Raw genomic sequence first — 25402 nt, 5'->3', positions numbered from 1 at the left:
AGATCTGTAATATCTTGTGTGAACTATAAAGATGTCATTGCCAATCAGAATTTGTTTGCAAATAGCTTTTTCCTAATCTCTCAATTGAGAGCCAGTGGTTTTTAGCCCAAAAAGAAGTACAGAAGGCAGAGTAGCAGAAGGGTGCACTCTTTGCATGCTGTTGGGATGTCTGCTTCATCTGTTTTAGATGTCTTTGTTCTTGCTTTCTCGTTAAGATACACTTTTCAGTGTTGCGGGAACGTTTGTTGTTTGTTTTTGCCTTACTGTCTTTTGGTCATGGTTTGTATTTAAATGGGCTGTCATTTAAATTTTGATTCTCATTCGCTCGTCCGTAAAAGCAGTGTTCTGCATTCTTGCTCTCTGGTTTTTGAGACTGTGTGTCAGTCTTGCACCCCTTCATTTTGACTAGTAGTTACTAAAGAGCAGGCTTCAAAAAGTGAATTAAATTGATCAGCTCACGGCCACCTGCCTAAAGGAGCTAAAATACTTGATTGCGCTCACCTGACAGCTCTCGGGGCACACAGCTGGTGTTTCTCATTAAGGCTTTGTTTCCCCCTGCAGCGTGGGAGATCACGGCCTGTTACAGATCGCCCCTCAAGGTTCCAGGGCTGACGCCGGTTCGAGTTCTGCAAAAAAGGGTAATGGCAAGTCTTCCCCGTGTAATAGACACTGGAGAGAGAGTGGGTAGATACAGTACTATAATTAGATTATTCTGAAGACCATTTAGGACATTTATAATTCACAGCCTCTCTTGGCAGAGGTAGAACATCCCTCTTTCTCTGATGTTATGGTACAGCCTGGTCTATTTCGATGGCACTAGACCGATGTGGTGGTAACAGAGCCCTATGTAACAGGTTGTTGCCTTTTACTTTAAATTTATGTGTTTCTATTTCATCTTTTGCATGCTGGTATTTAAATACAGGGTGTATGAGTCTGGGGATAGGACAGAGTACAGTGTGTCTGATGCCCAGTCTGCTTTTACTGCACTGTTCAGGTTACAGAAACAGGAGGTGTGGCTTACGAGTAGGAAGAATTCTGAAGCTTAAATTCTAATCTTGAGCGGAACTAATGAGAATCTAGGAATTATGTGAAAGAGTTTGAGCTACATTTTCAGTATACTTGGTTGCTTAGGAAGACAGTTTCTCTAAAACTAGCCAGTTGTTTCATTTCTACCCCCAAGTTTCATGAAGTACATATTTGTCCATGATAATTTGTTGTTAATCACCTGTCCTTTTTGTATACCTACAGCTGCTTGTGAGTTTTCTGAGGACGTAACAAATACTGAACGTCGTCAGTCCGGTGATCAAGACTTGACCACCCCTGAGAAGAGGCATGCACCTGAGAAGCTTCCCGAAGAGTCTCAGGGCATTTCTGCGTCAGACTTGCATGTGGAACCACGTGGCACACGTACTCGTGCCGGCTCATTGCAGCGTGAGAGCAGCAGTTTGCTCCTCACTGGAGCCCAGACGGCTGTGGGAAAGGCTGAGTTCTGCCATCAGAGCAAGCGGCCTGGCTTAGCGAGGAGCCAGCGGAGCAGATGGGCTGAAAGTAAAGAAACATGTGGCGACGGGCAGACTCCCAGCACAGAGGAAAGCGCAGTGTTGAATGCTGATCCCCAGAACGGGAGAAGAGAATCTCCCTCCTCTGACCACCCTGGAGAGTCCCAAGATGTTCCTTGGATAACTCGGAACAGTAGCATACAGAAAGTTAACGAGTGGTTTTCCAGACGCGATGAAACACCAGCGTCCGATGGCTCCCACGACGGGAGGCCTGAGTCAAATGTGGAAGTAGCCGATGCAGTAGAAGTTCCAGATGAAGTGGTTGGGTATCCTGGTTCTCCAGAGAGCATCGCCTCACTGGCCACTGAGCCTCGTGGTGCTTTACTATGTGAAAGTGAACGAGTCCACGCCAAACCAGTAGAAAGTAATATTGAAGATAAAATATTCGGGAAAACCTATCGGAGGAAGGCCAGCCTCCCTAACGTGAGCCACGTAACTGACAGTCTGGCTACGGGAGCATCCACTCCAGAACCTCAGATGACAGAGCGTCCCTTCACCAATAAACTGAAGCGCAAAAGGAGAACTACCCCGGGCCTTCACCCAGAGGATTTTATCAAGAAGGTAGAGTTGACAGTTGTTCCAAAGACGCCTGAGAAGTTAATTGAGGGAACTGACCGAACAGAACAGAATGGTCATGCGATGGACGTTACTAATAATGGCCACGGGAATGAAACAGAAGGTGATTATGTTCAGAATGAGACGAATTCTAACCCAACAGAATCAGTGGAGAAAGAACCTGCTTTCAGAGCTAAAGCTGAGCCTATAAGCAGCAGCATAAGCAACATGGAACTAGAATTAAATGTCCACAGTTCAAAAGCACCCAAGAAGACTAGGCTGAGGAAGAAGACCGCTCCCAAGCATCTTTATGCACTGGAACTCGTAGTCAGTAAAAATCCGAGCTCACCTACTCATACCGAACTACAGATTGATAGTTGTTCTAGCTGCGAAGAGGCGAAGAAAGGAAATTCTGAGCAGATACCAGTCAGACAGAGCAAAAAGCTTCAGCTCGTGGAAGGTCCAGACCCTGCGGCTGGAGCCAACAAGAGTAACCAGGCAAATGAACACATAAACAAAAGTCTCGCCAGTGATGCTCTTCCAGAGCTAAATTTAACAGACGTATCTGGCGTTTTTACTAATGGTTCAGGTTCTACTAAACTTAAAGAACTTGTCGATGCTAACCTTCAAAGAGGAGAAATAGAAGAGAAAGGGGGAACAGTTCAAGTGTCTAGAGGCACCAAAGACCTCAAAGATCTGATATTCAGTGGAGGAAGAAGCTTGCAAACTGACAGGTCTACGGAGAGTACCAACATTTTACTGGTGCCCGAAACTGACTGTGACACTCAGGATAGCGTCTCCCTGCTGGCACCTGACACCCCAGGGAAGGCGGAAACGGCACCAGATCAACGTGTGGGTGGGTGTGCAGCAGCTGGAAACCCGAAGGAACGTATCCGTGATTGTTCTAATGACACAGAGGGCGTGAAGGATCTCCTGAGCTGTGAGGTTCAGGAGACGAGCATAGAAATGGAAGAGAGCGACCTCGATACACAGTATTTACAGAATACATTTAAGGTTTCAAAGCGCCAGTCATTTGCTCTGGGTTCCAATCCAGGAAATCCAGAAAAGGAATATGCAACCGTCTCTTCCCACTCCAGGCCCACAAGGAAACAAAGTCCAAAAGTCACTCTTGAATGTGGGCAAAAGGAAGAACATCGGGGAGAGAAGGAATCGAATACGGAGCACGTGCGGGCACCTCACCCAGCGGCAGGCTTTCCTGAGGTTTCTGAGAAAGATAGAAAGCCAGGAGCACACGCCAAATATAGTCTGAAAGGAAGCTCCAGGCCTTGTCAGTCATCTCCGTTCAGAGGCAAGGAAACGAAACTCACTATTGAAAATAAATACAGAATTTCACAAAACCCGTATCATATACCACCCATTTCTCCCGTCAGGTCATCTGTTAAAACGGTCAGTAAAGAAAACCTGCCAGAGGAAAAGTTGGAGGAACATTCAGTGTCACCTGCCAGAGCAGTGGGACATGAGAACGTCATTCAGAGTACGGTGGGCACAACCAGCCAGACCAAAACGAGAGAAAGCACCGTTAAAGAAGGCAGCTCAAGCAGTACCAATGAAGTAGGCTCCAGTGGTGAAAATATTCAAGCAGAGGCAGGCAGACACAGAGGGTCAAAATTGAGTGCCATTCTCAGACTGGGGCTCATGCCACCTGAAGTCTGTACACCGAGTCTTCCTCTGAGTAATTGTAAAGATCCTGACATAAAAAGGCAAGAAGGTGGGGGAGTAGTGCGGGCTGTTAATGCAGATTTCTCTCCGTGTCAAATTTCAGATAACCTAGAACAACCTCTGGGAAGCAGTCCCGCTTCTCAGGTTTGTTCCGAGACCCTAGACGACCTGTTAAAGGATGACAAGGTAAAGGAGAATAACAGCTTTGCTGAAGGTGGCATTAAGGACAGATCTGCTGTTTTTAGCAAAAGTGCCCCGAACGAATGCAGAAGGAGCCCCAGTCCCTTAGCCCACCCACATTTGGCTCGGGGTCACCCAAGAAGGGCCAGGAAACTCGAATCCTCAGAAGAGGACACATCTAGTGAGGACGAGGAGCTGCCCTGCTTCCAGCACTTACTGTTTGGTAAGGTCACCAGTAGACCTTCTGCGTCGCCCAGATGCAGCGCTGTTGCCGCAGAGGGTCCGTCTAAGAAAACAGAGGAGAACCAAGCACCTTTAAAGAGTAGCTTAAGTAACCGCAGTGACCAGGTCACGTCAGCAAAGGCGTCCCAGGAGCGTCACCTTAGCGAAGAAGCAGGATGTTCTGTTAGCTTATTCTCCTCACAGTGCGGTGTGGCAGAAGATTTTGCCGCTAATACAGACAGCCAGGATTCTTTCTTGATGTTCGATTCTCACTGTAAGCAAGTGAGCCGTCAGTCTGAAGACGAGGAAGTTCCGAGCGACAAGGAACTGGTTTCAGATGATGAGGAAGGGGAACCTGACCTGGAAGAGGAGAATCGAGAAGAGCGGAGTGTGGATTCAAACTTAGGTATTGCTTTTATAGAAATGAGCTAGGGGTTCGTCCTTTGAGGGAGCACATTTTAGGAGTTACCAAGTATATTTAGAGTAACTGCTTCTTCAACCTTAAGCATGTTTCTTCTAAGGTGCTTTTCCTTAAAAGTCCTTCACCTAGCTGGAACATCGCTCAATGCCCAAACGGCTGGTGGGCTTGCTTCTGGTTTTTGTTGTTGTGATTTCTGGAGGAAATCCGGGTGTCCCAAAACAAGGAGCGTAATCACTTTTTATAACAGGAAAGCGGTATGTGTCCTGCCAGTGGGAAGAAACGGCTACAGCACATTGCAGTGTTGACTGTTTTTACATCCGAGTCTATTTTTATTACCATTTCAGATGAAGCGGCATCTGAGTGCGAGAGTGAAACAGGCCTCTCTGAAGACTCTTCAGGGCTGTCCTCTCAGAGCGATATTTTGACCACTCAGGTAACAAGCACGCGTGGGTGCGTGGGTGGTCCCTTCCGCGTTCAGGCGTATGATGCCCCCCCGCAGTCTTACACCGGCTTGGGTCCTCCCTCAGCGTCGGGGGTGTGACAGCGTGGGGTACCTCGTCTGCTCGAGTCAGATTACAGTCTCCTGTTTAGGTGGGACTCACGCAGCCCTTTATTTCCTGCACACCACCGCGCTCACCAACACTACGTACTGAATTTAATGAGTAAGCTAGGCGTCCGACCTGCCGGCCACGCGTGGCCCACGATGGCTATGAATGCGGTGCAACACGAAAGCATAAGTTTACCTAAAACCTTTTTGCTCATCCGTTTTTGTTAATGTTTGTGTATGTAGTGTGTGGCCCAGAGACCCCACAAGGTTGGACACCCCTGCTAGCTGCCGAACTCTCAAAACCCGCCTGCCCTGTAGCAAAAACAGGAGAGCACCGCTGTGCGAGAGGAGGGCCGCGGGTCCCACCCCGGTCTGTGCGTGCGTCAGCCGTGTGCATGAAGTAGTAAGGGGTCATCTGTTGACGTGTGGTTGGTGGGGGCTTCTGAGGGAGGTCATCGAACTGGGCCTTGAAGGATGAGAAGAACTCCTCCAGGTGGAGAGGGAAGGGAGGCAGCAGTCCGGGCAAAGGCACGCAAGGTGTGAAATGCCCAGGAAGCACAAAGTGGTCCTGTGTGGCTGGAAAACAGAGCATGTGGGCGCTTCGGGAGAGAAATAAAAGATGAGAGGGTATGGAGGGCCTTCTGAATGCTATGCTCAGCGATTTGGACTTCCTCCTGCAGGCTATGATGAGTGATGATAAGGTAGTTTTCAGAAAGCATTCACTTAGCAGTGGTCCGCCACTAGGGTCCTTATGGAAGAAAGGCATGATAAACATGCTTTAAAGGAATTTCCACAGTGTAGCTTTATTAAAAATAGAAATCAGAGTAGCAGAGTTGGAAATGGAAGAGTAGGGCTAGTTTGAGAAACACGTAAGAATTAGAATCAAGAAAACTTGGTAACCAGCTTGGTATTGGTCTCCCAAGTGTAATCCGTCCATTTGCCTACAGGGGAATTGTCCAAGCTATAAAGTAATTCCTTTGGGAAAAACTAAAGGACAGATAACTAATTCTCCCACTATTATTTTTGCTGATTTTTATAACCTATTTAATGGCCACATCGAGGGTAGATGTGATGGGCACGCCAGGAGTATCTAATGCAGCTTCTAGAGCTTACAGGTACCCGAGGTTTTGGTCCAGATTTACCTAGGGGAGCCCTTTTGGCCTGGCAGTGGAACTACTCCCAGGCGCCACACGGTGGCAGTGGCGCTTCTGCAGCCTAGCAGGCTCGGGGCAGCGCTGGAAGCCTTGGTGGAGCTGGGAATGCGTCTTCTAGTCGTAAAAGCCCCCTGCAAACTGTGAACTCCGTGCAGCAGGAGAAAGCGGATGGCTGGTTTTTAGTGGGGGGCAAAGTCATTTTCAAGCATCAGGAGAAGAAATAGGGTGAAACAATCCGTGTTTCCCCAGGGTTTGCTGGCACCCATTAACATTCCCTCTTAAAAGTAAGGAAGAAAGGTCTGTTATGTAAATCTCCTTGATCATCAGATACTTTGCTTATCGAAAACCTTGTATTTATCAGATATCCTTCTGACATGAGCCCTGTATGTGAAGAAGAGCCCCTTGTCTTGAGTTGGAAACAGTAACTCCTTACAGGGGTTCCTAGAGCTGTGTCTGCAGGTCCCTCCCCTCCCAGGTCCTCCTCCGTGAAGGTCTCTAGGTACAGTCGCCAGACAGAGTGGCAGCGCTGTGCGGACTGTGTCCCCGGCGCTAGGACGGTGTCGGACGTGTGTAATAGATGGTCAACAAACAGCCATCGAGTGAACAAACAGGAATTCGCTTTTTGTCCTTCCTGTTAGAAACTAAATGTTCAAAGAATCCCAGAAAAAGAAGTGTCCCCACAAGCCAGAAGTCAGACGTTTTTGTGTGGACTAACCCACATCGCTTCTGAGTCCCCCAATACTAAATCTTTGAAACACGGCCTGTGTAAAATGTTAACAGAGTCGTGCTAATTTTAAGTATCAAAAGTGTCTAAGCACCTTAATTATTTTTTTTTTGCTCCTGTGCTTTTAAAAGAGAGCGCTGTGATAACTTCAAAAGGACATCACAATAAAGCAAGTCTATTAGGGAGAGTTTGATGGATTTTTTTTTTTTACTCCTTTAATATCATTCTGAAATAATTTCATGGGCATTAATTGCATGAATATGGTCGGATTAAAAGTCGTTCAGCCAGAACTTATCATTCCATACTAGGTGATTTTAATTCCCATGCTAAAATTAATTGGTATGACATTCTTGCACTCTGGCAAGTTTCTAGAAGAGTGTAACTTTCTCAGTGTTGTTTTTGTGTGTGTGTGTGTGTGTGTGTGTGTGTGTGTGTTTGCAGCAGAGAGACACCATGCAGGATAACCTGATGAAGATCAAGCAGGAAATGGACCACCTGGAAGCTGTGTTAGAGCAGGAGAGCCAGGCTTGCCACAGGTCCCCTGTCCTCATAGCCTACTCCTGTGCGTCCGAGGACCTGCTGAACCTGGAGCGAAACACGTCAGAGAAAGGTTTGAAATATTGGCCCAGTGCCTCTTAAGCAAAATCCTTCCCTTCCCTAAGTCTCTATCTCCAGAAAAATGTTGACCTAGCTTGAACGTTTTATGATCTTTGCTCGGCATATATTTTTTGAGTCACTCCATGGTTCTCGTGCTTGCTTAGAATTAGCATACCCTTCAGAGAGACCGAGAGAGTCATTCAGCGTCACTGTCTGACGGGGAGCCCACAGTGCAATGGGAGAGATTGGCAATAGGTAACCCCATCAGTTTAGAAAGCTTACCTTTTTCAAAAAAAACCACTCATAGTTCTTACACCACAGGTGTCAAACCACAAAGCCCTATTCCATGTGCCTTCTGGTTTATAGGAAGAGATGCTCTTTACTTCAGGAGCTGTATCTTGATCCCAGAAAACCCAATTATGTGTCAGAGTCAGGTGCTTTACTCCAGCATTGTAGTTGTGAGCAAGGCCAGATGGATCTCAGGAGCATTTGGAGGAAGCACCAGGCGGTGTTGATCAGAGCTGGCTTCCAGAAGACACAGGTGGCAGATGCAAGGCCGGAGGGCCGACGCCGGCCCTCCACTTTGTTTTATCCGGCCTGGCACCTCGTTTCTACCTGGCAACAGCGCCGAGTTCCTTGCCCCTAGTTAAGGAGTAGTTACATGTATACAGTCCTCAAATTACATTTGGCCCTTTGAAGGCAACTGCAAGGCTGATGTGGCTCCCAGTGAAAATGAGTTTGACACCCCTGCTGTAAGAAGTGAGAACTGAGCTGAGGAATTGTGGCATCAATGAAGGACAATAAAGTGAAATTTTGAATATTGAAAGTGGTACCTCTCAGTACTCGTCATTAATTCGTTCTGACAAGTGGCGAGCGAGTGACGATTGAAGAAGCATTTTCTCTTGCTGGTGGCATCGTGACTCATACGAGTTTTGGCGAGTGTGATCAGTGGCGAGCGAGCGCCAAGTGCTGAAACAGTTCATCAAAATGCAACGAGTACCAGGTTTGACGAGTTCTGAAGCCAGTGAGTATCGAGGTGCCAGTATAATTGGAAAGAGCGTTATGGAAAACAGCACATTGGGCAGGATTTTAAACAGGGCAAATAGGTAACCAGGTAGATGAGAGGTTAGGGACAGTCATGGGTTTCATGGCGGGGAGCTGGTAGTTAAGAATGGGCAGGTGTGGCGCGACCTCCCTAGGTGTTACTCATTCCTGTCTCAGTGATGCCTACCCAGCTAACTTAGTGTTCACATCATTGCTTCCTTCCCCGAGTCCTACTTGGGGCAATAAGGCCTTCTCTTGAGTCTTTCTAGGAACTCAACTCCTAATTACTCAGAATTGTGGTCTTGGTCAGGGAGTGTGTCCTGGAGAATTTTCATGTTCGGGAGAAACAGTAGCTTATGCATGAGAAGTTATAAACTCTGTTAGTATGGCAGTGGTTCAAGTCTATTTCCTTAAGTACTTTCTTTGTAATTGTATCTTTATTAGTTCACAGACCAGATAGTGAATCCCAAAGTCTAGGCCCCAATAGACTTCTCTTCTTTGAGGTGCTTTTACATCTTCGGTCTAAAAACAGGCTAGACTTTTAATTTTTGTGCACCACTTACAAAATGTTATTATCTGGCTTTGATTGTGTGTGTAAATCTATCTCCTCTTTGGGGGCAGGGTGTTTATTTTTTCCTGAAGACCTATAGACAGAATGTTTCTTTGTGGCTTTCTTTTTTTTATTTTATTTTATAGATGCCATGTTTTCATACATTTTTATTATGGATTTGAACCTTTTTGAAAATTTCTGAATCTCTATATAAAACATTTTTGTTAAGTTTTACTTTATCCTTGGTAGTGAACTTATTCATTGTTCTAGGGTCATCACCTCAAATGTCCTGCCCTCAGCATAGATCTGCCCTACAGTTTATGGAAGGCTCATTCTCAAGCCTGCATAATATTTTTGTGCAGCACTGGCTGGGTAGCTCAGTTGGTTAGAGCATCATCACAATACACCAAGGTCGTGGGTTCGATCCCTGGTCAGGGCACATACAATAATCAACTAATGAGTGTATAAATAGGTGGATTAACAAATCAATGTTTTTTTCTCTCTCTGTCTGCCCCCACTTCCTCTTTCTCTAAAACAATAAAAAAAATTCTGTGCACGTCTGTTTATTTCCCCATTATAAATTATACTTGCCTCCCTCCATAGGTAAAGATTTTTTTTTAAGATTGTATTTATTTATTTTTAGAGAGGGGGAGGGGAGACAGAGAGGGAGAAACGTCAGTGTGTGGTTACCTCTCACGAGCCCCCAACTGGGGACCCGGTCCACAACCCAGGCATGTTCCCTGAACAGGAGTCGAACTGGCAACCTTTTGATTTGCAGGCCTGCGCTCAATCCACTGAGCCACACTAGCCAGGGCTAAAGTTGTTTTATTTCAGGCACTTTGTTGTTTTTTTCCTCCTGGATTACCTGTCATTTACAAAGTAAACATTACCATTTGTAAGATCATAGTCCGTTATAACGGAAGTGATTTTCAGACACATCTGAGCTTTTTTTTTTATCCCATAGTCCATTTATTCCTGGAGGCACTAGTTCAAAATTCCTAGGCTCCTCCCCTGGAAGTTCTCAATCAACTGGGTGGATGGGGTATGTGCTTTTTAAAGCTGGATTTCACTATGGGTTCTATGCTTTATAGTCTGTCATTTCTTCTTATCTCCTTTCTTCCCCGATGTCTTTTCCTCTGAGTCTCCCAATACTTTTCACATATTATGTGCTATTATTAGCACATAATAGGCAGTCAGTAAATTTATTAAATGTTTTGTCTGGCTGATATTCCCTACCCATGAAAAATATAACACATAACATGTTAAGATCCTCAGATAAGGAATTGATTTAAGGGGGACTATTGGTGCCGTTTCAGTGCCTGGGCTCTGGATCCCTGCATTTATGAAATACTCACTGAGGGAAAAGAAAAGAAGAAATTTTGCCCCGTATTTTTAGGTACCATCGAGTAATTGAATTCTAACTCAGGTTAACATACTTTCTTCGTAGCCCGATCCCACCGTAGCGAAGAGAGGAACTGCGGTGCTGCATGCGCACACGTGACGGAGGGACGTTCTCCTCTGTGTGTGTCGGAGGCCCCTCCCTGCCCTTGCGCCTCTTCCACTCACCCTTCCCGATGGCTGGTTCTGTGTGGGGTGACTCCTTAGAGCCTGCACACTGCCCGGTACCAGCTGTCACCCTGTATTTGGGGGAAATGATATCCTTATTAAAAAGCTTTGGGTACCCGCATGAAAGAAAAACTGCATAGTTAGGTGGACTCTGATTGCCTTGAGCAGCCGGCAGCTCCGAGGCCGAGTTCTCGTGTTCCTAGAAACTCACGGGTCCCGGCAAGATGAGCACAAAGAAAAGTATAAATAATGCATCTGAGAATTAACTCAGGAAATCAATAACTATTTCCCCCCAGGTCACCCAGTGTCTTCAAAAACCGTTTAATTAATACGGCCCTTTGTTTACATGTCCCTGCTTCAATTTATGGATTCCAGCTTTTCTAATAAAAGCTCGAAATAAATGAATAGCCATCAGTGACTCTTGAATGGATAGAAGACGTTTGTAATTTTAAGAATTTGATTTTGCTTTTTAAATCTTTCTGCCTGTAAGCTACTTCCTAGAAAGCAGTGGCACAGTAATACATTTGGCGGAATTAATAAATAAGTAGGGTGACACGAATGTGTTTCAGCGCTTCGCCTTGGGTCTGTCGGGTCTTGTTTCCTTTCTTGGGCCGTTTCCGCGTTAGATCCGTGCAGCCAGGGTTCAGGGTCTGCGCCTTGGTTTTCCTTTTTGGCGGGGGTGGGGGTTGGTTGGTTCTGTTTCTCTTACCAGTTGAAAACCTGAAGCAAAATGTTACCTGGTTTTTCTTCTTCATGCGACACCTTCCCTCTCGTGTTCCCACACATGTAAACGCTCCCGTCCGTTTTATAATCTTTGTGGAGGCAGTAGGGATGGGAAAGGGAATGTTCTTCGCTTTCCCGTACTTTCTCTTCCCTGTTGTCTAAGGGGATTTCAGTATAATTTAGTTTCCTGTCGAGATAAACAAAAATTATTCCCTATCCTTGTTTTCTTATCATTCGGGGCCAAAAAATTATAAATCTGTGGGGGTTTTTTTTTCAGCCTTGACTCAGGTGTCCTTGTTTTACCCAGTCTTCAAGTGCTCTTTTTATTTATTTTTTAGTTCCATTTAGTTCCATGCTGGTCACTTGTGTTTATGAAATTCGGTCTGATATACTTGCATGAAAGCCAATTCGATTGTCATGGGTTGCTGCTTTTGAAAAAAACTGATATGCTCACCTGAATTATCGCCATCGGAATAAAGCAGGAAATTTCTTTGTTTTCTCATTTCTTTTAAAACAGTATTAACGTCAGAGAAAAGTAGCGAATATCCTGTAAGTCGCAATCCGGAAAGCCTTTCTGCAGACAAGGTTCAAGAGTATCTGGGTAGCTCCACCAGCAAATACAAAGAAACAGGAGTGGAAAGGTAAGAAGTGGTAAACGTCAGATTGTGGTATCTAAGCAACATCTACTTATCTTGAACTCTTATTGTTAAATATTTTTCACCATACTACTATCTCTAGTTTTTTGGTTTTGTTTTTGTTTTTTAAGATTTTATTTATTTATTTTCAGAGACACGGGAAGGGAGGGAGAACGAGAGGGAGAGAAACATCAGTGTGTGTGAGAGACACGTCGACTGGTTGCCTCCTGTACACCCCCAACCTAGGACCTGGCCCACTACCCAGGCCTGTGCCCTGACCAGGAATTGAACCAGTGACCCTTTGGTTTGTAGGCCAGTGCTTAATCCACTAAGCCACGCCAGCCAGGGCTAGGCTGATTTTTTGCACAATCACATACGGGCTTTTTGGATCTACATAAGGCTTGAGCTACACCGTGAGAAATGTATGATGCATTTGTTCCTTCTGGAGGTCAGAAGTCCTTGCAGAACTAAAACGTAAACAAGCCTGGAGGCTGATGGTAGAGTTCTGCAAGGCAGCCCTCGCCCTAATTAAAGGAAAGGTTTGGGCCTTAATGTATTGATTTATTCCGGGAACTCTTCACAGTATCTTTCAGGGTGTCTATTCAAATCACTGTTGAGATTAGACTGCATAGTACTTTATATATTTTTTCAAAAATACTTTACCTACTTTCTCATTGGATCTTTACAACAGCATCGTGAAGGTAAAAGGATAAGTTCTGGGCTATTTATTATTCCTATTGGATAGTTCAGGAAGAGTCTCAGAGCCATTAGAGTCCACTGCTCCAGGAAGGAAAAGGAATTCATATTTGAGTTCCTACCGTGTGTGTATTTATCTTTCTGATAATCGTGGCAAAGTTGTCAAAAATCTAATCACGCCATCTTTTCCAAACCTCTTGGATCGGCCAAGGACATGTTTTTGAGGCTGGGGCCCTGGCCCTGTGTCAGACAGAATTAAAAGGTTGTCTTCCATAGGTACTACACCCATGTTTATTTACTTATTTTTATTGTTAAAAATGTATTTTTTATTATATTTTGTTGATTATGCTATTATATTTGTCCCAGTATTTTCCCCTTTGTCCCTCTCCAGCCAGCACTCTCCGCTCCCTCAGGCAACCCCCACACCATTGTTCGTGTCCAGGTGCAATTAAACCCACGTTTAGAGGTGATGACTTCATTGTCACGCTTTAACTAGTTGAGCTAACCGCCCATTGAATTTTAGAACAAATATTTCTGCTCTTCCTCCCCCTTCCCCTAAGAGATTTCTGTTAACGAACCTACACATTTGATTGAACTTCCTCCCACTAGACTACTTGAGGTCCGCAGTTTAGGTCTTGCTCATCTTTTATCCACAGGGCTTAGTTTTAGTGCCTGACTCACGGTAAACACCCAATATTTAATTCAATTAAGTGGCTGGTCTCTGGGGTCCCGTAAATCTGTTAAATATCACCCTGACGGGTGTGGCTCAGTGGGTTGGGTGTCCTCCTGCAAACCGAAGGGTTGCCAGTTTGATTCCTGGTCAGGGCGTGTACCTGGGTTGTGGGCCACGTGCCAGTATAAAATCTTTTTAAAAAATAAATCTGTTAAATATTTTATTCAGCAAAGTCCTAAACTCTGAAAGAGTAAAGGAATTACTGTGTGCATAAACTCTTCTAACAATAGTTTATGACTGACTTGTTTTTAGAGTGACTTGCCGTTGAAAAGGCAAGAGATGGGGATGAGTCTAGAGTTGTGCTGAAATTGGGTACAAAGAATGAGTGTAACGATGTCAAAGTTAATCAACTTTCTACTTTCATGAGAGATCTGATTCTAACACATCCATGGGGACTCATGAATTTGAGGAAGTGGCTGTAGCTAATTTGCTGAAATTTACTGACCTACTTGTAAACAACTAGGAAATGTACTTACTGCCTCAGATGAGATCCTAAGGGGAGGTGTTCTTTGTCACCCCCGACAGGTTGGGGATCATGAATCCAGACTTTTGGCAGTTGCTTGGGTATCCCTCTGACAATGAGCTGTTTCTCTTATGCTTTGGCTGCCCCAAAAGTGTAAGTCTTTTGACAGAGGCTATGGTGATGGTGTTCTTGTTTCATTCTTTCTAGGTCTTCCCCTTGTAAATCCCAGCTGCTAGATGATAAGTGGGATATGCATAGCTACTCACAGAATCTTCAGAACAGAAACCGCCCATCTCAGAAGGAGCTCGTTAAGGGTATTGACGTGAAGGAGCAGCAACGGACCAAGGCTGGGCCCCAAGATTTCATGGAGCCGTCTTATTTGTCAAGACAAGATCTCGGTAATATCTCATCTGCTCTGTTGGAGAAAACACTTTTATTTTACTCTGAATCTTACCTAAAGGTATTCTGGTTAATCATCTTTCAGAGGTGTTAGTATATCATGAATGCATCTGGTATACTTAAACCCATTTTTAAAAAACAGCTTGAATGTTAATCCAAGTTCACTTGAAAATTATTGCAGTTGTTAATTTGTCTATATTGGTTTAACTTTCTGAAGACGAGAGAGTCCTGGTCCTCTAAATATTTTATTTCAACTGTTAGATAAGAGTTCTGGAGCCCTAGAATAGAGTTTTAGGTCTGTCCTTGATTGAAAAATGAGTCAAATCTCCAAAGTAAGTTCTTATTTCCTGAATAAATGAATATAAATGACTATATATGTTATGCCTTATAAACCACTTTAAATGAATGGTGTGTTTTATGGCTTGTAAATCAAAGTTTGAATGACTAAAGAAAATTTTAAATGAATCCTCAAAAGCACACTCTCATAAAAGGTGCTCTTTGTCATCCGAATGCAGTATTTGGCCATTTTAATTGGGGTCATTTTAGGAATCTCGTACAGTGTACTTAGCTGTGCTTATTTCCTGGTGGAGTGAAATTTTCTGCAATGTTTCTGGGGTGGTCTTCTATTTTTAATTGGGTAATGATACCTGATGATATGTTAAGAGAAAAAAGTAATTGATACCATCATGGATGACAAAACAAAAGTTGAATATTTCTTATTTTTCCCTTCCCTCACTAAATAAAGTACCATATGTGAATTGCCAAACAGTTGGATAATATAGGTAATAAAAAAGGAATATTTAAACTAGATAAAATAAATGACTAAGGTTATAGAAAGCATACCTTATAATATTGCATATCATGGATTCTAAGCTACAAATTTTTTTCATGTTGGGGCTCTAAAATAGAATCCTAACTCTATCAAAATCAATGGCATCTTTTTTTTTTTTTAACTTGTAATTACAGTAAAAAATACTTAACAAAATTTATTATCTTAACCACTTTTAAGTGTTTAGTGCTGTTAAGTGCATTCTCACTGTGGTGCAGCTGTTCTCTAGAATTTGTTCGTTTTGCAAAACTGAAACTATACCCATCACACAGCAGCTCCCCACCCCCCTACCCTGTCCCCCAGCAACCACCCTTCTGCTGGTTGCCCAGAGTTTGGCTACTTTAAATACCTCATGTAAGTGGCCCTGGCTGGTGTGGTTAGAGCGGCCTGTGCACTGAAAGGTCTCAGGTTCGATTCCCAATCAGGGCACATCCTCACAGTCAGGTTTCGAGTTTAGTCCCGGGATGTTTCTCTCTCACGTCAATGTTTCTCTCTGTCCCCTTTCCCTTTCCTCTCTCTATAAAAGCAATACATGTATACTTGGGCAAGGGTTAAATATATATATTTTTATATATTAGTTTATATTTATATAAATATTTATCTATATTTATCTATATATATACATATATACTTAAATACCCCACATAAGTGGAATAGTACAGTATTTGTCTTGTTGTGATGGACTTCTTTCACTTAGCATAATGTCCTCAAGGTTCATCCATGTTTATAGCATGTGACCGGATTGTCTTCTTTATATAAAGCTATTCGTTTAGCTTTTTAAAAACCATGGAATGTATATACCACATTTTATTTATCCTTTCATCCATTGATAGACATGTGGGTTGCTTCCACTCTTGGCTGTTGTAAACAGGGCTGCAGGGAACGTAGGTGTGTGCATTTTGCTGTTTTATTGTAATTAATCGTAACGGACGAAGAGTGCTCCGTCGGAATGGCTGTGCCAACCCATTATTGGACATTCAGGTTGTTTCTAAAACTTGACTGTTATGAACAACGTTACAGTGGACATTTCCCTGACTAAACTTGTACATGCATCTTTTATTCCCTTAGGATACATTTCTAAAACTTGAATTATTGACTGGAAGTGTAAACACACAAGACTTGTGGAATATAATGCCAAATAGTCATTTAGAAAAGTTAAGCCACATTGCACCTCCACCAATAGTATATTAGCACGCCCATTTTTCTTTTTACCTAAGTTGATCTACTTTTTTTATTCCTAAGATTTTATTTGTTTTTAGAGAGAGGGGAAGAGAGGGAGAGAAACTTCAATGTGCGAGAGAAACATCGATAGGTTGCCTCTTGCACACCTGTAACATGGGACCTGGTCTGCAACCCAGGCATGTGCCCTGATGGGAACCAGTGACCATTTCGGTTTGTGGATCGAGGCCCTACCCACTGAACCACACCAGCAGTTGGGGCTTGATCTATCTATTTAATTCTTAGCATAGACTAGACTTTGGAATTCAAGATTCATTGTCATGTAAAGTAAACTTCTTCCCCCCTTCCTTTTAGAGGGAACCCCCCCTTCCCTAGAATCTGGAGTCAGACTCTTCGATGACCCAGAGTCGGACCCCGATGAAGACAGAGCCCCAGAGCCAGCTCCTGTTTGCAGCGTGCCGGCGTCAGCCTCTGCATCGACAGGACCCCCGTTCCAGGTTGGAGAATCTGCCAAGAGTCCAGCTACTGCTCGAACGACCAGTGCTGCTAGGTGGAATGTGAAGGAAGAAAGTGGGAGTGGGGAGAAGCCAGAAGTGGTATCGTCAACAAAAACGGTCAACAGAAGAATATCAATGGTGGCATCAGGCTTGACCCAAAAAGAATTAGTAAGTTTATCCATGTCCATTTCCCTGATGACTGACACTGCATTAATGTACTGTAAATGTTAGTTTTGAATAGGTTCTAGCGATAAATAACTTACAGGAAGAAATCTAGGAAATAGGAAAAATTCTATGTAATTTAATTTCCATGACTAATTTCGGATATTTGGGACCTAGATAAAACGATAGCATAGGTTACTTTGTATATATTTACTTAAGGAAATAATATTAAACATTTAGAAAGATTGTAATTTTGGGTATGATATGGAGTGTTTTCATTTTATTTCTAATTTAAAAAGCAAGTAGGTGTAGCTCTGCTCCCCAGAAGGCATGTTTTCCCCACCTTGGTTCACCTCAGAGAGAACGCACCGGCATGTTTAACTGAATTCGAACTGGTTCCAAGCACACCACCAGCTAATGACATTTCTCCGGTGTTTACTTGCCTTTGTCCTGGCCTGTGACCCAGCTGTTTCATAACCTGCCCTATCATTTCTGCCCTACAATAGCCCCTCTTTCCTATTAGGATTTTGACATTTCTTTGGTCCCTTCATGGGGGAAACAGGAATTTGTTTCACACTGTGGGAAAATACCCATTAAAATATTAAGACCACCTGGCTGGCGTAGCTCAGTGGATTGAGCGCAGGCTGGGAACCAAAGTGTCCCAGGTTCGATTCCCAGCCAGGGTACATTCCTGGGTTGCAGGCCATAACCCCCAGCAACCGCACATTGATGTCTCTCTCTCTCTCTGTCTCTCTCTCTCTCTCTCTCTCTCTCTCTCTCTCCCCCCCTCTCTCTCTCTCTCCCCCCCTTTCCCTCCCTAAAAATAAATAAATAAAATCTTAAAAAAAAAAAATATTAAGACCAATGAAACATTGTTTCTGTTTGGACTGAGTGTAGATTTCAGACATCTTAAGAAACTTACCTCCTCTGTAACTAATCACCATTGGTATCAGTTCATAATAAAATAATTGAGTGAATGTATCTTAAAGAACCATGACAAGATAACATACTAGAGTATCAAATTGATTCAGTGGTAGGTGTAATTTATTACACACTGAGAGATGACGGTCATTCTTAGTAACTTTCTTGCTATATCCTTCCTGGGTTAAGAACTGTTTCTCATTCTCGTCCTACGTTCTGTATGGGCAGCAGCTCAGCATCGCATTCTCTGCGGCCAGACATGGCCCACTACTAAAAGGGCCAGGTGACCTTTGTCTGCCCTGGAAGGTACAATGAATAAATTCTCATCAGCAATTCTAGAATTCTAATTTCACAAGCAGGTGCCCAGACCAGCTACTTGCTCTCCACATTCATACCTGTGTCTACGTTGCTCTTGATCATCTGCCTACATATCTAGATTTCCCCTTTATTCATTGAAAATTCGCATTCCTCGTTTCGTGAGTTCAGCTTCTCAGAAATGGCTAAAGTGATCTCATCTCTCTTGCCATGGGCAACTCTGAGCCTCACATGAGACTATAAGTGGCTTGGGTACATACTGTCTTTAAACAAGCAAAGAGGAAAACTTTTCAGCTCCATTCAGACTTGCTGAAGTGTGGTAAATTTATTATGAAAGCTGCTGACTGTATTACACGTGATTAATTCTGAAGCCCATATTAAGATGATCTTTTCAGCAGTTGCTCTTCTAACTGAACACTGTTTCAAGGCTGGGATTTCAGCAATTAATCAGTTCAGAATTGCTAATGATCCTGGCAGAGGGCGGTGGCAAAGGGGGGGAGGATACCATTAGCTTCTCTAGCCTGCCTTCCTGGTGCCCGGTGGCACTGTGGAGTGAGGCGGCGTGCAAGAGAGATGCCCTGACCTCCGCGGCAGCACGTGCGGCGGGCAAATACTGGCGCGGGTGGCGATGGCTAATAAATGGTGGCCTTGGTAAACACGGTTGTTTACCAAACAGGAGCTACTAATTATGTCAGCTGTGTCCGTAATGGATCTGGTTCATTTCTTTATCTGCCTTTTTGGGGCGGGGGTGGGGGAGTGGTGATAGATAATAGCTAGATGGCTCTAGATTTCTCTTTGGAATAATATAAGTCTCTTCCAGTTCTCCGTAAGAAGAATTGATAGTTTTTGCACTCTTGACTTGAATGTCTTATAACTGTCAGAGGATTATATCTTGTTTTTAAGTCACATATCTGTAGAATAACTTTCTGTGTGGGCTAGTTGCCTCTCCACTTATATAGTGTAAGCTGATAAATCTAAATTATAGTATTGCAGAGTATCGTTCTGCGAGGGAGCCCAATGATATCTGCTGTGAAAGGGAGTATTAACATTATTTTGAATGCTTGGTTATATAGTTCATGTCTGCTAGCATGAACTACTGTAGAATTTCTTCCTCTGATTTATATATAATTTGCATTAAATTGCTATTTACCCTGAGACTCCAGACATGTTCGAATAAAAAGAATGTACCTTTTCTGAGGGAAAAAATGGAGATTCAAAGCGAGGATAACGAATGCACTAAGCCGTGCACTAGAGGTGATTGATAATCGTGTAATCTTTTATTTGATTTCAGATGCTTGTGCACAAGTTCGCCAGAAAGCACCACATCGCTGTGACTGATCTAATTACTGAAGAGACCACTCACGTCGTCATGAAAACAGGTACACCAAGGACCTCGGTGGCGCGCATCGCGCCAGTCGCATAGAACTCCATGAAGAAAGAGGAGCATCTGTTAGGTGTAGCATGGGCAAAGGTCCTCCATTAGTCCATCGATTGTTATTTTGTGAAAGAAAAATTACAGCTTTGCCATTTCCTGACCCCCTTTTGCATTGCATTAAGGTTTCAGAGGGGTCACCCTGGCCAGTGCGGCTCCCTTCGTTAGAGCACCATCCCGAAAACCGAGAGGTGGCGGGGTTTGGTTCCCGAGTGGGGAACACACCTAGGCTGCAGGTTCAGTCCCCAGCTGGGGTGTGATACAAGGGGCAGCCGATCCATGTTTCTCTTTAATGTCGATGTTTCTCTTGTTCCCTTTCCCTTTTTCTAAAATCAATAAGCATGTCCTCAGACAAGGAAAACAATAAATAAATTCTTTAAAAAAGAGGTAGAGAGCAGTGAGCCAGAGTGATGGACCACTTCCATTAGTCCGCCCTGCCAGGACCACCCTGTGGGGTGGGCCTTCTGGTGAGGCAGAGCTCCGGTCCCAGAGGGACAGGCGGGGCAGAGGGGAGAACGGGACACAAGCGAGTCTTGATTCAAAATCTGGGCGCTTGGAATCCCAGCCCCTGTCGACCCGTGTCCTGGCTTCACGCAAACACTAGTTGGAGTTTTTCAGGAAATGGGTCCGATGTCAGCTCTGGGTAGCCTAGCATGTGAAAAAGGAGAAACGGGAAAAAATTCCTTTGTCCTACACCTTCCCCTTTTAAAACCTTAATTAGGACTCCCGTGATCACGGGCACCTTTTGGTTGACTGTGCGCTAAACCTGAGTAAACATTTCAGGGCTGCTGAAAAGCTTGTTTGCACTCGGGCCTCACTGATGCAGGCCTCCTGTCTGGAACAACTGGAGTAAAAGTCCTGACCCCGCTCCTGCGTTCTCTGCTGGAGCGGCTGCCCGGAAGGTATATGTGCTCTGTTTTGAGCTCCGTGCCTTCCTTTTAAGCTGGTCACCAACCGTTAGAGTGTTTTTCCAGAGGTGGGTGGTGAGGATGGGAAGAGAGAATTCAGAACAATGTTATCTGAAGAGCAGATGGAGGAATGAGAAGTCTTAAGGGAACAAGACCACTGTCTTCAAATATTTGAAGAGTTGTTCGCTATCTGGGAGAGGAGGTAGACTTGTTCATGGGCTCCAGGACGCAAAAACCAGTGTGTGCAGCACGCAGGAGATACAGCTCTCAAAAGCTTTCTGGCCAAATTGGCTCTCGGGAAACACGGTGGTCGGCTCTGTTCACATGGCTGCAGGTCCTTGAGTAGAGGGTCCAGACTCCTTGCCAGGGACACATCGCCTTAGAACCTCTAAGGTGTTTGGTTTCTACTGTGTGTATAGGTCACACCACAGGGCCAGAGGGTAATATAGGAACCGAATGCCAGAACAAGGTACTTTGAACCAAGTGCTATTTTAGAGATGAATGTCATTAAAATTTAAAGTATCTTAAGCTATAGGTTTGCATCAAAGCTGCTGGAAGGTGAAAAGGAAACTTTAAAATGTAAATTAAATCTGAGGTAATTAATCTTTAAACCCAAAAGCAGTATAACTTCTGAACTAGAAATGAGCTAAAATTTGTGAGTTTAAAGCATATTATTAATCAACTTTTGCCTTGGCTATGGCAATCAGTGGATTGAGCATCAGCCTATGAACAGAAAGGTCACAGGTTCGATTCCTAGTCAGGGCACATGCCTGGGTTGCAGGCCCGGTCCCCAGTGCAGTGGGGGGCACATGAGAGGCAGCTGATCACTGTATCTCTCACATCGATGTTTCTCTCCTTCTCTTTCTCCCTCCCCTCTGTCTAAAAATAAATAAATAAACTCTTTTTTATAGATCAACTTCTGCAGCAGTTAAACAAAAAGCTCTAAAGCTGTGATAAAAAAATAAGATTTTAATAATTGGTGAGGAATTCTGTGAGGAACAATGGCTGTTGCTACTACTGGCAGACGGGCTGCTGTGTTTAGGATTTGGTTAAATAGATTTCTTCTTTCCTCGGTTTGCTTATTTATTCTTCAAAGGAGTTTTTGAAACACTAGGAAATAAGTGATTCTTCAGCTACTACTTTCTGAAATACTTAGGTTGAAAGGAGAAAAGCCATGAAAATACTCTGTATTTTCCCGTCCCTCTCAGGGGAACTAGGGGATTAGGGTTCCCCGGGTAGAAGTCCGGGAGTGAAAATTTGTCACTTACATTGATATTTCAGATATAGGATTTCAACAAGACTCTTTTCTTCTCCTTTGACGTTTTGCCATCCAGTAAAATAGATCTTCCCCAGCCGCGTGTATCAGTACTTACAGTGTGGATACGCAGTAATGGATGTCTCTAGCTAGTCTTGGCATCCAGAAGACAGGGCAGACATTTTCTCTGGTTTTAATTTCATGTCCGTCTTCTCCAGCTTCCAAAGATCCACACGTGCTGGCTATAACGAGAGGTGCTTCCAGCCTCTGATTCTATCACCAGGGTATTGGAATCATCGATCCAGGTGGATTGCAAGTCGTATAGGGAGCTGGAGCTCTTTAGCCTGTTAGAGCAGCACTTCCTGACTTTGTTTCCAACTTCTACTAACCCTTTGGGTATCTTTCATTCTGCAGATGCTGAGTTCGTATGTGAACGGACACTGAAATATTTCCTGGGAATTGCAGGAGGAAAATGGGTAGTTAGCTATTTCTGTAAGTACAGTGTACCTCTGCCCTCCTCCCTTTAACATCTCAGAATTGCATTTTTACACCTAACATTTTAACACCGAAGGGGTTTTTTTTTTTTGCTGATGCTGAATCTGAATTACCAAAAGGTCTTTAACGATAACACTAGATAACACTAGCCTAGCTTTATCTTTACACATATCTCTTTGCTCAGATAAGCTGGTAACGTTGGGAAAATGGATTTCTTTTTATAACTAATGGGGCCTAATCTGCTCCTAGCAACGACAGGGTTAACATAGGAAGGAGGGATTTATTTAATAATAGGCAGAAATTTGCCTGCATCAGGCACTGTTATAATGTTTGGATTAAGCATCAGCTGTGTCTCCAGGAGGAAATCTCTGCTACAAGTCTTATTAAAGAGCTGTGGCTTTATGCGGAGGGGGCGTCTGCTCAGTGTTATTCCTCCCGGGCTCTCCTGTGAATCGCTTCGCTGTGCACCTCCATGAAAAGAGCATGTTCTTCTGCATTGTGACTTGTCTTTTCTGTGATCTCTTTAGGGGTGACCCAGTCTGTTAAAGAAAGAAAGATTCTAGATGAGGTAGGTACTTGGTGTTACAAATGAATCAGAAAGACTTGGTGCCATTGAAAATGGCACACACTGACAGTTTAGCTGCTTCCGTCCTTGCACAACTTGCCACAGATTGATTTCCCTTGATGGTGGGAATCATCCAGTTATGCAGAGCAGCCCTGACCGCTGCAGCTCAGTTGGTTGGGCATCGTCCCACAAAGTGAAAGGTCGCCAGTTCGAGTCCCAGTCAGGGCACATGCCTGGGTTGCAGGTTCAGTCCCTGGTCTGGGTGCCTTGCAAAGGGCAGCCAATAGATGTTTCTCCTCTCTTTCTCCCTCCTTTGTCGTCCCTCTAAAAATAAATTTAAAAATCACACTCCCCCCCAAAAAAAAGGTTAAGAAAATTCCTTCATATTGATATGCAAATCTACTTGTTTAGAAATCAGGTTCCTGCAAAGAGATGTTACTCTGTATGAGACCCAGAACAGGGAGAGGTAAACAAGATGAGTGTGGGAGGAGGAATAATTTTAGAACAGAGCCATCGAAGAGCTGCCGGTGACAACAGAACGGGGAAAATAAAACTAGCAAGAAGTTTTAAACTATTATGTACTAGTCAGTGTGTTCATAATTAATTAAGTGACGGTTTTGTTGGTTTTAACTTCCATTCAGTGGCTTGTACCACTGGGAGCCTACTGTGTGCTGGGCACCGGGAACACAGCAGTACACGTGACCAACGGGTCCAGAGTCTGCTCGTATTGCCATTCTGTCAAGGGAGAACTCACAGTGTAAAGAACATTTAAGATATCAGCAAATAATATCACTAGTTATCAGAGAGATGCAAATTAAAACCACAGTGAGATACCACTTCACACTGGTCAGAATGGCCATCATAAACAAGCAACAAACAAGTGTTGGAGAGGATGTGGAGAAAAGGGGACCCTAGTGCACTGTTAGTGGGACTGCAGACTAGTACAGCCACTATGGAAAGCAGTATGGAATTTCCTCAGAAAACTAAAAGTGGATCTGCCTTTTGACCCAGCAATTCCACTGCTGGGACTCTGTCCTAAGAACCCTGAAACACCAATCCAAAAGAACCTTTGCACCCCAGTGTTCATAGCAGCACAATTTACAATAGTTAAGTGCTGAAAGCAACCTAGATGCCCACTAGTAAATGAATGGATCAAAAAACTATGGTACATTTACACAATGGAATTCTATGCAGCAGAGAGAAAGGAGCTCCTACCCTTTGCAACAGCGTGGATGGAGCTGGAAAGCATTATGCTAAGCGAAACAAGCCAGGCAGTGAAAGACAAATACCATATGATCTCACCTTTAACAGGAACCTAAACAACAAAACAAAGAAACAAGCAAAATATAACCAAAGACACTGAAATAGAGGACAGGCTGACAGTGACCAGAGGGGAGAGATGAGGAAATTTCAGGGGAGAATGGGTAGGGTTTACAAATTTAAAGGACACATGGACAAAAACTAGGGAGAGGGTGGTAATGGGAGGGAAGTGGGGAGGGTTTGGTGGGAGGGCTGGAATGGGAGTAAAAGGGAGAAAGCTGTACTTGAACAATGATTAAAAGAAAAAAAAATATCAGTAAATACTATAAATAGGTTAGGAACTGACTGGAGGCGGATAATGACTCCTTGAGTTGAGGAGAGCCAGGGATGGCTTCTGAAATGCTTCAGCTGTACCTGCGACACAAGACTAGGAACTGGCCTTGAAAAACGTAGGCAGCACAGCGTGGGCAGGGGAACGGCAAGCATAGAGGTCGTGAAGTAGGAACGAGTTTGACCGTTAAGGAAAAACAGACTGTTGTAGCTGGAAGGCAGTGACTGGTGAGTGACATGTAGGGACAGAGGTCAGACAGAATTGGAGAAGGTTAGAGACAAGGGCCAGATCAGGTGGGATTTGGGGTAAATCAAGGTAAGGAATCTGAATTTTCCGTGTAGGGTAATCAGAGACATGGAGGTGGTGGGAGGAGGTTGGTTTGAGATACGTTTGGAGACGGGACTGATGAAAGGGTGAAATTTAGGAGATGAGGTAAAGGGAAGGAATCGAGAGGGTGAACCGTGGCGTGGATATTAGTAGTATTAATAGTGAGAGGGAGTTAGAATCAAGAGCTCCATTTCAAATTACATCAATAATAAAACCAATTTTCAGCCCTGGCTGGTGCGGCTCAGTGGATTGAGCACTGACCTGTGAACCAAAGGGTCGCCAATTCGATTGCCCATTAGGGCACATGCCTGGGTTGTGGGTCCTGTCCCCAGTGTGGGGCACGCGAGAAGCAACCACACATTGATGTTTCTCTCCCTCTCTTTCTCCCTCCCTTCCCCTCTCTGAAAATTACTAAATAAAATCTTTTTTAAAAAAATAATAAACCAATTTTTAAAAAACGCTCCATTTAGGTGCGTAA

The 25402-nt window shown here is 44.0% G+C and overlaps 1 protein-coding gene across 6 annotated transcripts in view; it reads left to right on the top strand.

Moving 5' to 3' along the window:
- Positions 1-25402, top strand: part of BRCA1 (BRCA1 DNA repair associated) — a 53233-nt gene that overhangs the window by 20045 nt on the left and 7786 nt on the right. For all 6 annotated transcript variants that reach the window (XM_045837011.1, XM_045837010.1, XM_045837009.1 and 3 more), the window contains exons 9-18: positions 562-638; positions 1249-4602; positions 4962-5050; positions 7484-7652; positions 12040-12163; positions 14257-14447; positions 16811-17121; positions 19643-19730; positions 22361-22438; positions 22969-23009. In XM_045837011.1, the coding sequence (XP_045692967.1) occupies positions 562-638; positions 1249-4602; positions 4962-5050; positions 7484-7652; positions 12040-12163; positions 14257-14447; positions 16811-17121; positions 19643-19730; positions 22361-22438; positions 22969-23009 (4522 nt within the window). The remainder of the gene's footprint in view (positions 1-561; positions 639-1248; positions 4603-4961; positions 5051-7483; positions 7653-12039; positions 12164-14256; positions 14448-16810; positions 17122-19642; positions 19731-22360; positions 22439-22968; positions 23010-25402) is intronic.

Source organism: Phyllostomus hastatus, unplaced genomic scaffold (genome assembly GCF_019186645.2).
Source record: "Phyllostomus hastatus isolate PE091 unplaced genomic scaffold, TTU_PhHast_1.1 phas_contig_210, whole genome shotgun sequence".
Taxonomy (NCBI): domain Eukaryota; kingdom Metazoa; phylum Chordata; class Mammalia; order Chiroptera; family Phyllostomidae; genus Phyllostomus; species Phyllostomus hastatus.
The sequence above is the reverse complement of the archived record's forward strand: the minus strand, read 5'-3'. Positions and strand labels throughout refer to the sequence as shown.